The 13,327-nt window shown below is 42.4% G+C and overlaps 1 protein-coding gene across 6 annotated transcripts in view; it reads left to right on the top strand.

Annotated features, from left to right (window-relative positions):
* Mcr (macroglobulin complement-related) overlaps positions 1 to 13,327 on the top strand; it is a 770,662-nt gene that overhangs the window by 545,600 nt on the left and 211,735 nt on the right. For all 6 annotated transcript variants that reach the window (XM_053773332.2, XM_053773333.2, XM_053773336.2 and 3 more), the window contains one exon: positions 7,494 to 7,634. In XM_053773332.2, the coding sequence (XP_053629307.2) occupies positions 7,494 to 7,634 (141 nt within the window). The remainder of the gene's footprint in view (positions 1 to 7,493; positions 7,635 to 13,327) is intronic.

Genomic DNA, 13,327 nt, shown 5'->3' with positions numbered 1-13,327 from the left:
TTGTTATTGCAGTACATATTAGTTCTATTTGAGGTACATAGTAGCACAGAGAATATGCCTATTGTTTTGGAGGCATTTGTTATATGATGGATGTGAATTTCAAGTCGCTTTCACGGTATAAACCTAAGAATTTTCCCTCGTTTTGTCTTACACTGTAAGAACAATTAATACATGAGTGGGTGTGGGTGGGTGTGAGTTGGACCTGACTTGCTTATGCTACTAGGTCTGATGCCGTGCTCTTTCCTTAAGTGGAAGTGACATGACTAGGTGGGTCATTGGGTTAATCCGGGGGGGGGGACATGGACCTGCTCCGCATGGGTCAGTAGGCCTGTTGCAGTGTTCCTTCTTTCTTATGTTCATATATTTAGTTGGACATATGCATCTCTGTTCTCAAACATTATGTAGGTCTTGTCAGTGTTACGATTTTATTGTAGTCATTCAAGTAAATATCTGTGTGAGCTCATTAACAGTGTTATCGGGAGAATTCAGATTTAATTAATAGATAACAAAAGTCGTGTCATCTGCTAAGAGGATTTAAGATGCATTGGAAAAGTCATTGATGTACATGAGGAAAAGTAGAGGGCTGAGAACACTACCTTGAGGCACCCCTATGTTGATAGGTCGAGTTTACGAGGTTATGTCCTTGATAAAGACATATTGATGCCTGTTGTTAAAGTAGGACTTTAAGTAATATTCTAGTTTAAGATGCAGGATGTTATGGTCTACTGTACTGAAAACTTCCCTAAGGTCTATGACGAGATCCAATGAATATTTATTAATTTCGAGAGTTGCATAAATTAATTTCAGCATTTTTATAATTGCATCAAGCTTTTTCCTGGCTTGAAACCAAACTAGCAGAGATTAAGCATATTGTGGGATGCTAGGAAATAATAAACTCGCTTTTGAATTAGTTTTTCAAAGATTGTAACAATGGCAAGTTAAATATTGGCCTATATTTATTAAATCTACTGGGTCTCCTCCTTAATGTATAGAGAATCCTTGCTATCTTAAATATTGTTAGAAAGTTTTTTTTAATGATTTTTTGAACAATGTTACAACGGGGAATGATAGCACATGATTTGCTTATTTATACAATAGTGGTGATAAATTAAAGTTTCCTGCCCCATTTTTCAGTGATTTTAATATCGAGATGGTCTCATTAGGATTAGTTTTGGAAATTTCTAACAGGTAGTCTCCCGCTTGGGGCATTGAAACTTGGAATTTATCTGGCTACGCTTGATCTTATAGTAGAGAAGAAATCATTTAATGTATTGGCTGTTTCAGCAGGCTGGATGTGAGTTCCATATGGTTTACTTAGAACAATATCGATGGTTTTGGTATATTTTCGAAAGCCCAAGCTTTGGGAGAGTGTTGTTCACGTCTTTTCCATATGCCCCTTTTATTTTATTAAACCTGCTAGCATAAGATAGTTGTTGGACTTTGTGGCATGCAAAGAGAATGTTACAATTTATTCGGCGTTTGTGCACACTCCTGTAAGCTTTTTCATCCTGAAATGTGTCCCTCTTCGGTACAGGAAAGACTGTGCTATGACTTAAATTGCCAGGCACACCATCTAAAAGGGACAAAAAGATACAAAGCATCCAGGTCATGGGAAAACCTGGGTAGCCACAGCCACTCAAGAGGGAGAGGTATTTTAGTGCCAGGAAGGAAAAAAAAAAGCTGGCAGGAAATTGAAGAAATCGTACACCAAATCCAGTCATTCCTGGAGTGGAACCACAGTCGATGGCCTCCACTCCAAACCAAGAGATACAGATACTAATGCCGGAAAAAAAGCCCCCCCCCCCAGTACCACCAATACCACCAGTCCGATGATATTCTTCTTTGCAAATATACAGGGTCTAAAGCCAGCAACGAACAGCAAAATACCTCTCATCCGTGGACTCTTGCAGAGGCAAATGCAATGTTCGCGGCTTTCACAGAGACCCACATAAAGGACCACTTGGACAACGAAATATGGATCCCAGGTTACAACCTATACAGATGCGACAGAGTGAACAGGCAAAAGGGGGAGGGGGTTGGCCTGTATATCGCAGAGTCACTTGTTTGCACAGAACTGCTTAATGCCTCAAATGATGTAAAGATCGAGAACCAAAACCTAGTCATTGTGGTAGTCTACAAGCCTCCGGATGCAACGTCCCAGCAATTCCAGGAACAGCTGTTAAAAATTGACCACTGTCTGGAAAATCTGCCAGCTCCTGCCCCCAACATCTTGCTCCTGGGGGATTTCAACTTAAGGCACCTAAAATGGAGGAATATAGCAAATAATGTTGTTGCAGTGATAACACCAGGAGGCAGCTCTGACGGAAACACACACACACGAGCTTTTAAATCTCTGCACAAAATTCAACTTAAACCAGCAAATAATAGAGCCTACTAGACTGGAGAATACACTAGACCTCATCTTCACTAACAATGATGATCTGATACGAAATGTCACCATATCAAAAGCAATATACTCAGATCACAACATAATCGAGGTTCAGACATGTATGCGCGGAGCCCCAGACCGACATAATGAGATTAGTCACGAGGGAGCCTTCACCAAATTCAACTTCAATAACAAGAACATAAGGTGGGACCAAGTAAACTAAGTCCTAAACGATATAAGCTGGGAAGATAGACTAAGCAACACTGACCCCAACTTATGCCTAGAACAGATTAACTCTGTGGCACTCGATGTATGCTCAAGGCTTATTCCTTTAAGAAAAAGGAGGAGTAGATGTAAAATAGAAAGAGACATTGCGGCTAAAAGAGGCCAATATATCTGAAAGGCGTAGGGAGTCACTGGTCAGAGAAATAGCAAACATCGAACTTAAGCTAAAGGAATCTTATAGGAGTCAGGAATCGCGGGAAGAACTAAAAGCCATAAATGAAATAGAAAGAAACCCAAAGTATTTCTTTTCCTATGCCAAATCAAAGTCGAGAACAACGTCCAGTATTGGGCTCCTACTTAAACAAAATGGGTCCTACACAGATGACAGCAAGGAAATGAGTGAGCTACTCAAGTCCCAATATGACTCAGTTTTTAGCAAGCCGCTAACCAAACTGAGAGTCGAAGATCAAAATGAATTTTTTACGAGAGAGCCACAGAATTTGGTTAACACAAGCCTATCTGATGTTATCCTGACGCCAAATGACTTCGAACAGGCGATAAATGACATGCCCATATACTCTGCCCCAGGGCCAGACTCATGGAACTCCGTGTTCATCAAGAACTGCAAGAAGCTCCTATCACGTGCTTTTACTAACCTATGGAGAGGGAGCATGGACACGGGGGTCGTCCCACAGTTACTAAAAACAACAGACATAGCTCCACTCCACAAAGGGGGCAGTAAAGTAATAGCAAAGAACTACAGACCGATAGCACTAACATCCCATATGATAAAAATCTTTGAAAGGGTCCTTAGAAGCAAGATCGCCACCCATCTAAAAACTCATCAATTACACAACCCAGGGCAACATGGGTTTAGAGCAGGTCGCTCCTGTCTGTCTCAACTATTGGATCACTACGACAAGGTCCTGGATGCTCTAGAAGACAAAAAGAATGCAGATGTAATATATACAGACTTTGAAAAAGCCTTCGACAAGTGTGACCATGGCGTAATAGCGCACAAAATGCGTGCTAAAGGAATAACAGGAAAAGTTGGTAGATGGATCTATAATTTCCTCACAAACAGAACACAAAGAGTAGTAGTCAACAGAGTAAAGTCCGAGGCGGCTGCGGTGAAAAGCTCTGTTCCACAAGGCACAGTACTCGCTCCCATCTTGTTTCTCATCCTCATATCTGACATAGACAAGGATGTCAGCCACAGCACCGTGTCTTCCTTTGCAGATGACACCCGAATCTGCATGACAGTGTCTTCCATTGCAGACACTGCAAGGCTCCAGGCGGACATCAACCAAATCTTTCAGGGGGCTGCAGAAAACAATATGAAGTTCAACAATGATGAATTTCAATTACTCCGATATGGTAAACACGAGGAAATTAAAACTTCATCAGAGTACAAAACAAATTCTGGCCACAAAATAGAGCGAAAAACCAACGTCAAAGACCTGGGAGTGATCATGTCGGAGGATCTCACCTTCAAAGACCACAACATTGTATCAGTCGCAGCTGCTAGAAAAATGACAGGATGGATAATGAGAACCTTCAAAACTAGGGATGCCAAGTCCATGATGACACTCTTCAGGTCGCTTGTTCAATCTAGGCTGAAATATTGCTGCACACTAACAGCACCTTCCAAGGCAGGTGAAATTGCTGACCTAGAAAATGTACAGAGAACCTTCACAGCGCGCATAACGTAGATAAAACACCTCAATTACTGGGAGCGCTTGGAGTTTCTGAACCTGTATTCCCTGGAACACAGGCGGGAGAGAGACATGATTATATACACCTGGAAAACACACTTTAGTCACTGGGTATGAGGGCACTAATGTAGAAGAAGGACCGAACTTGAAGGTCACACGAAAATCACTCGCAACGAAAGCAAAAGACTTGGCATAGACGAGAAAAATAGCTTGAAGCTGCCTTTCATCCCCCCATTTAGAGCAAAGTGAAAAACTGTTACATAAATACATGGGGTGTAACATTAGCACTAGTTAACGAGACGAATTGGCACAATAATGTGTCCAGGGGTGCCCCCAAGACGGTTCAACTGCCTCCCAGCATACATAAGGGGGATTACCAATAGATCCCTGGCAGTCTTCAAGCTGGCACTGGACAAGCACCTAAAGTCGGTACCTGACCAGCCGGGCTGTGGCTCGTACGTTGGATTGCGCGCAGCCAGCAGTAACAGCCTGGTTGATCAGGCTCTGATCCACCAGGAGGCCTGGTCACAGACCGGGCCGCGGGGGCGTTGACCCCCGGAACTCTCTCCAGGTAAACTCCCATATAGGCTGCCTCCCAACCAGCAAACCAGGTGCTTAGGATGTAACGATTTTTAGGGTACCCGTTGTTAAATCAGTACATTGGTTAAGCATTGGTTAGCATCTATGAGACTCGCCAAACAGCTGGTTGATTATGGCGCTTTCTCTCTCTGGCTTCTGTTTGACATTCTTTGTCACCGTGGTACATTTTTATCCAACTCCTGTACATAGTGTACATAATTGTGTGTGTATATATATATATATATATATATATATATATATATATATATATATATATATATATATATATATATATATCGGATGAAGGAAATACAAGTTAAATATTACAACTGAGTTTGCTCAAAAAAAAAAAAAAACCATTACGACCAGGCTACAAGCATTCTTACCTGTGTTCATATTAGACTTCCTTATTAGATTAGTAAGTAGTGATGTATAATTTTTAATCTCTTCTTTAGTGAGTAGAAAAAATCTGGAAACTTATGAAAGGTATAAAGTTGTTGAACCAATTCAGTGGCTCGGATAACTTCCAACACCTCAATGCAGAGCTTCAGATATTTAAAAAAAGGTGCCCCCCCCAAAAAAAAAAAAAAATCGAAGACGATGGACAGTGAAATTCAAATGTGTTGATGCATATTCTATCATTTTATGTGTAATTTAGTGTGAAAAATACTTATTCCCGTAAAATACATTAAATAAATTTCGGTTTACTTCTGAATAGCTTCAGTATTTAACGGCTGATGCTTCTTAGGGCCAGGATAGTGCCTATTAAAGTTTCGTCTAAGTGCTGACAAATATGTTGATGTGGTAAAATAGGAAAAAAAACGTGGAGTCGCTGGAATTCGTGCCATAACTGGAGAATGACTCATCTGGTCGGATTCAAATTTTCACCACTGGTGTGGTATGCTGAACACAAGGTTCAAGCTAACATTGAATGGCGTAAGTCCCAATTTGCCATTTTAATGAATAAATAGCGATTCATTTTTTATTCCATAACTAAATAATGCCTCTTTTATTGGGTTTGAAATATTATTAACGATGCATTCTTTAAGAAGGATGGTAACCCGTAAGCTTTGTCAACAACAGGTGTAAATTTGAAATTTTACTGAGATCTGTTAAAAATCCCGTAGCCGAAGCGGTAGAACACTGAAGTTGTTAATCTTGAGACTACGGTTCGATCCCCCCGTCCATCTTTCTGTTTTTCTGTTTATTCATATATATGCTCTCGTTGTATGACCCCTACGCCTCCGTAAGGGAAGGCAATCAGATTTGATGGTAGATAAGGAAGGGGAGCTTTAATTATTCAGGTCAGGAGCCATCAAGAAGAATGAAGGCGCTCTCATTCCCCTTTAATTACATATATTGTTAAAACCTCATCCCGGTGTGAGCGAGGCAGGACATGCAGAGGTCGCTGCTGAAGTGATGCTCTTCAGAGCACTCAGACATGCAGAGGTCACAGCTGAAGTGATGCTCTTCAGAGCGCTCATCCAAATCTCTAAGGTTCTGCTGACCTGGAAGGTCAAATAAAGTTGAGTGAAGACTTGACATGAGAGGCCTTGCCGAGTCCTGTACTACTTCCAGATGTCGAATATCGGATGGGGTCTGATGTGAGGGATGTGGGTGGCAAGCCATCAACGTGAGTGGTGGGCACTCCACGTGAGAGCCATCGTGTATAAATTTGTACCTAGTACCATTGAGCAAGTACCATTGAGCAGGTACCATTGAGCAGCTACCATTGAGCAGCTACCATTGAGTAGGTACTATTGAGCAGGTACCATGGTATAAAAATTTTACCGGAAAAGTTCTCTACCTGTTTCTTTGTCTGCCATCCCAGGGTCTAATTGCACCCCCGGATATCAATTTCCTCACTGACTTCTCTTTACCACTTAATCTCATACAGTACAAAGCAACTCTCCCCCTCTCTCAATACATATATGTACAATATGCAAACAATCGCAGACGGGCGATCTTAACTATGCAGGACAAGCCGGGGGGGGCGGAATCTTTAGCTCAAGTACTTTCACACTTCTCAGTGCGTCATCAGGAGCTGTGCAATGTTGCAAGGGAGCAACCAAAGCAGGGAGAGAAGTCTCAGAGTAGCGTAGGTGTCACTGCCACGGTTACCCTTAGACTGGGTTAGTGGTCGGTGCCAACCCCACCCTACCATCATTCCCCCACTACTATGGGGTAGGAGGGTTTGAGATGTCAAGTAGGAAATTATAAGATTAAAAAAACCAGCCCCGACACTAACCGACCACTAACCCAGTCTAAGGGTAACCGTGGCCAGTGACACCTACGCTGTTATGAGACCTCTCTCCCTGCTTTGGTTGCTCCCTTACAGCATTGCATAGCTCCTGATGACGCACTGAGAGGTGTGAAAGTACTTGAGCTAAAGATTTCCACCCCCCCCCCCGTGGCTTGTCCTCCTGCATGTACAATATATATATATATATATATATATACATATATATATATATATATATATATATATATATATATATATATATATATATATATATATATTTATATTATGATTATTTCTCTCACAACTCTCCCTCATTGAATGTTTCTCTATCTTCCTGTGACAGTGCCGGGAAGGTCCAGTGACACTGGAGTTCGCGTTGAGTGAGGAGCCAGACTACGGCAGTTGGACCATCAGAGTAGAGGCCAGCAACTCCTTCACTCAACACATCTTCAGCGTTGAGGAGTTCCATCAACCGAGGTTTGAGGTGAGTACAGCAGAATATTTTTTTTACGAAGAATGATGATCATCTGAGGTAATACGAAAATGTATTTTCGTAGATGGATAATGATGACTGAAAAAGGCAGAATATTGTTGGTATAAGTCAGACGGAAACATCGTCCAAAAATTGCCTTCTTCTGTGTGCTGGTTATTTGTGTATTGATAAAGATCTTGCATAGAATGATAATCTTGGATAGAATGATAATGAAGGTATGCGAAATGATTATGATGATTATGAAAGTGAATTTTTATTCATCATTGGGTCTGGAAAGTGAAGTACCCGGGATAAATACAAGAGCTTAAATATGGTTAAAATATCTCGACCTTGTTTTCCTTCATACTATTCTTCATCCTACCCTCCATCCTTCTCTCCATCTTGCTCTGCATCCTACCCTCCATCCTACTCTCCATCCTATCCTTCATCCTACCCTCCAACCAAACCTTCATCCTACCCTCCATTCTACCCTCCATCATACCCTCCATCCTACCCCCATCCGATCCTTCATCCTACCCTCCATCCTCTCCTTCATCCTATCTTCCATACTGTTTTCCATCCTTCCCTCCATCCTACCCTACATCCTTTCCTCCATCCTTTCCTCCATCCTATCCTTCATCCTATCTTCCATTCTGTCTTCTACCCTCCATCCTTCTCTCCATCCTGCCCTCCATCCTGTCTTCCATCTCAGACCTTCACAGGAGATATTAACCAATTATACCTTCAGGTCATTTGGGAATATAGAGCTACTTGCCTAGTGCCATGACCACTTGTCCCTTGTCTTGCACCGTTGTTTGGCACTCTTGTTTGGTCCCGGTGTGTGGCACTGTTGCGTTGCTGTGTTATGGGACTATGTTGCACTGTTGCTTGACACTGTTGTGTTCAGATCCTGTTTTACAGTATTTTGTGGCTCTGTTGTATAGCATTCTTGTGTGACACTGTTGTGTGGCATTCTTGTGTGACACTGTTGTGTGGCATTCTTGTGTGACACTGTTGTGTGGCATTCTTGTGTGGCACTGTTTTGTTATGCTGTGTTTTTATGGCATCTTTTTTTACGCATTGGTGTGGCACTACTGCATTAAAAATAATTTCAGTGTTTTCTGACGCTTTTGTGTGCTACTATTGTGTGGCACTGTTGTATAAAAATACTTTGTGTTCTGCGGCACTGTCGTATGGCGCTGTTTTTGGCACTCGTTTGTATCACTGATGTGTAACACTGTGATGTGTGACATTGTTGTGTAGCCTAGTCTGGAACCAGGCCGCCCCGGGGGCCTGGTTCCAGACTAGGCTTCCTGGTTGATGGCCTGATACACCAGGCCGTTGGTGCCAGAAGTTTATATTATAGCCCAACTGAAACAGGAACTGACCTGAAGAACTTAACAGGTTCCTGGTTAGAGACAGCCAGGGATTTGTTGATAAGTTCCCTTATGCGCGACGGGTGTTAAAAAATCTTAGTCCCTTTGAAATTAAGTTCTCTCTTAGCGTAGTCATCACATCCCTATTTCTCGTTGAGATATTTTGTACCATCTACCAAACTTCTTGCTTTCGGAGGGAGTGATTTCTGTGTGAATATTACGAACCAATCTGTCCAGATATCTCGGTGGCTTATCTATATTACCTTCGCATTTCCAACAAGTTGTCCATGACTGCTCTTTTGTAACATCTGAGTGTGCTTCACGTCAGTGTCAAATCTCGCTTGGTCTTTCTCTCTTCAAAATTTGCTTGTTTAAACTCTTTAAGCCTCTCCTCTAGTCCATTTCTCTCAGTTCTCCAAAAAGCTTATTTGCAAACCTGCTCTTTCTGCAGCTCTCAAACATACGCTATTAGGTATGACCTCCATACTGTGCTTTGTAACATAGGTCTGACATGAGTATTATACAGTGTTCTGGAGGAATCTTTATTGTGTTATCTGATGGCAATGCAGAGATTTGCTAGCCTCGCCTCATGTACTGCCGATATGAGGTTCATATACACCCCTGCCAATATTTTCGGTACAATACAAACTCCGATGCCCTTCTCTTTGCTTGCTTTCTGTAACTTCTTCCTCCTACTTTGCACACTTTATCTGGTCTTCCTTCATCTAATCCTATTTGGATTACCTTTTACCTCTCCGAATTAAATTCCAGTAATTTGTTGGATCACTTTTGCAGCCTGTCTCCCATTTATAGTGTTCTCAGTCTTCATATTTATTTCACATCGTCAACACAGATACCTAGAGCTTAAGCTAATGTGGAAGACTGCAGTTTTAGAGTATTGATTTGGAACCATATTTCTAATGATAAGCAGTATTGGTATATCTTTCTCAAATACATGCTAGTGAGTACATACTGAGGCACGGAACTAGTATCGTAATTATTATTATTATTATTATTATTATTATTATTATTATTATTATTATATTAAAACGCTAAACCCTTGTGTGCATAATGCTGCTGAGTGACTTTATGCATTCCCAGAAATTCCGGAATTTCACTGAGTTTATATAGCAGCGAGTGTTCTCTATACCTTCTCCGGCTCTGCAGTTTTTACATGCCTTGAATGTGGCTGTTAACGTAGGGCAATATTCCAGCATAAAAAGTACAAGTGTCTTGAAACGTATCATCACTAGCTTATAATCTCTTGTTTGCAAGGTTCTTATTAACCAACTTATTTTCTTCCTAGCTGTGATAGTATCATTACTGTGATCCTTCATTATAAGATCTATTGACATCGTTACTCCCAGATCCTTCACATTTACCTACCCCCTTCCCCCACAATTAAGTGGTCTGAATTTGCTTCATACCCCACTTTATTTTTCCTTACTGAACATTATATTATTTTCTGTGGCCATTTGGAAGACCTGATTAATGTCAAATTAATTAGCAGTGTCCTCGATTGATAACATTCTCTTGCAGATTTTAGTATCGTCTAAAATAAACGATGAGACAGTGCTGTTTGTGTCTGTGTCTGATACAAAAATAAGAAATAAATTGGGTGAGTACTGTGCTTTGTGGAAAACAGTTTTTTCACTGGGAAGCTTCCTGTATTTTCATTTTACGAAGCTTTAGGCCTGAAAATGTTGGGGCCCACGATGGTAGGAAATAAACGCTATAGAGGCCATTGAAGAGGTGAGGATAGGAGCTGAGACTCGATCCCCCAAACACAGATGGGTGAATACAAACACAAAATGCACATCTGTGAGAATATGTTAATGAGTCGTATGAAAGATCAAACAAGAAATCTTTCTGGATGTTCCCAATTTTGAAGGAAAGAATTTTGAACCGGATTAATAGAGTTTATTTGTATATATCTCCAAAACAGTGTGTTTCTCTCTCTCTCTCTGAGACATTCTTACCTTAAATAATAAAACAGATTAACGATAAAATATTGAATCAGGTATAATTAAGGAAGGGCAGTTATTCAGATAAATGAAGCCAAGGTAACACCTACCCACCAGCCCACCCTGACACCTACCCACCAGCCCACCCTGACACCTACCCACCAGCCCACCCTGACACCTACCCACCAGCCCACCCTAACACCTACCCACGAGGCCACCCTGACACCTACCCACGAGGCCACCCTAACACCTACCCACCAGCCGACCCTGACACCTAACCACCAGCCCACCCAAACACCTAACCACCAGCCCACCCTGACACCTACCCACCAGCCCACCCTAACACCTACCCACCAGCCGACCCTGACACCTACCCACCAGCCCACCCTAACACCTACCCACCAGCCCACCCTGACACCTACCCACCAGCCCACCCTGACACCTACCCACCAGCCCACCCTTACACCTACCCACCAGCCCACCCTGACACCTACCCACAAGCCCACCCTGACACCTACCCACCAGCCGACCCTGACACCTACCCACCAGCCCACCCTGACACCTACCCACCAGCCCACCCTGACACCTACCCACCAGCCCACCCAGACACCTACCCACCAGCCCACCCTAACACCTACCCACCAGCCCACCCTGACACCTACCCACCAGCCCACCCTAACACCTACCCACCAGCCCACCCTAACACCTACCCACCAGCCCACCCTAACACCTACCCACCAGCCCACCCTAACAACTACCCACCAGCCCACCCTAACATCTACCCACGAGGCCACGAGGCCTGGTGGTTAAGCTCTCGCTTCACACGGTGAGGGCCTGGGTTCGATTCCCAGCCAGAGTAGAAACATTGGACGTGTTTCTTTCCACCTGTTGTCTATGTTCCCCATCAGTAAAATGGGTACCTGGGTGTTAGTCGACTGGTGTGGGTCGCATCCTGGGACACTGACCTAAGGAGGCCTGGTCACAGACCGGGCCGCGGGGGCGTTGACCCCCGGATCTCTCTCCAGATAAACTCTCTCCAGATAAACACCTACCCACGAGGCCACCCTAACACCTACCCACCAAGTCCACCCTGACACCCAGTCATTCACTCACCCTAACTTACTCACCCGCCCACCCACCGGCCTACCCACCCACCCTACCCACCCACCCACCCTACCCACCCGCCCACCCACCCACCCTTCCACCCACTCACCCTTCCACCCACCCACTCATCTACCTACCAACACACCCACTCACCTACCCACCCACCTACCCACCCACTCACCCAACCACCCGCCTCCGTCCCTCACGCAGAATTGAAATTTTGAATGCATTTGCTCCAGTGATTTTGTAGGACAGGACACATTCCTGCTCCTCCGTGTTCCAGTTCAGAAAAAAAATCCTCTACTGTCAAAAACTTTGAAATGCTAAAAATAATATTTGATATATATATATATATATATATATATATATATATATATATATATATATATATATATATATATATATATGTACATATATACACATATATATATTCAATGTTAAACGTAGCCTACTTGGAATTTGCCTCAGCGTTGCAAGAGGCTGAAATGCCGATGTTCCATTATTTATTTCGCTCGTTGTTCAATACCTGAGAGGTGGTGTGGAAGAACACGAGAAGTCGCTGGAATATGAGGAAATAATTCAGTCTAGGGTTTTGAATCCTTCATCAAGAATTCTTTCCAAGGAGATGTAAGAATATGAAGCCTCGGAGGTGCATGAAGCTGCCGTCCTGACTCAGTAGCTACATAGGTGTCTGATGTTTCTGAAATGACCGATTTCCAGTTCCTGAAGCCTGATGCTGCTAAAGTGGTCGATCTTCCGGGTGGTTGGAGACTGGCGGTGGTCATAAAGGAGTTCCAGATTCTAGGAGAAAACCTCCAGATCATCATCCTGCTTCCAGCTTAAAATATGTAGAGATTATCATTGAAATTCGTTGTTTCAGGAATATGTAATTAAAATTTTTAATAAGATTTTAAATACAAAGAATGAAACATTTTGGTATCTTCAAATCGTTTGATCCGCTATTATTAAGATATTTCAAGTCTTCGTTCTAAAATCACTGTTAATTCTGAATTACGTGAATTAAACTTTAAATATTGTCAATAATATTTCTAATTTCCGGAATCATATTAATGCATTTAGGTTTGAGGAATAAACTATATTGACACTATGAATGGAATTCCAATTTCCATGGATTAAAGGTTCAGATATTATCAAACGTGTTCCAGGTCCCTGAGATTATCAATAAAATTCCAAGTTCCAAATGGGACAAACGCTCAGGATATTAGTATTATTCCAGGACCCAGAAATTAAGTATGTTGAG

Source organism: Cherax quadricarinatus, chromosome 17, assembly GCF_038502225.1.
Source record: "Cherax quadricarinatus isolate ZL_2023a chromosome 17, ASM3850222v1, whole genome shotgun sequence".
Classification (NCBI taxonomy): domain Eukaryota; kingdom Metazoa; phylum Arthropoda; class Malacostraca; order Decapoda; family Parastacidae; genus Cherax; species Cherax quadricarinatus.
The sequence above is the reverse complement of the archived record's forward strand: the minus strand, read 5'-3'. Positions and strand labels throughout refer to the sequence as shown.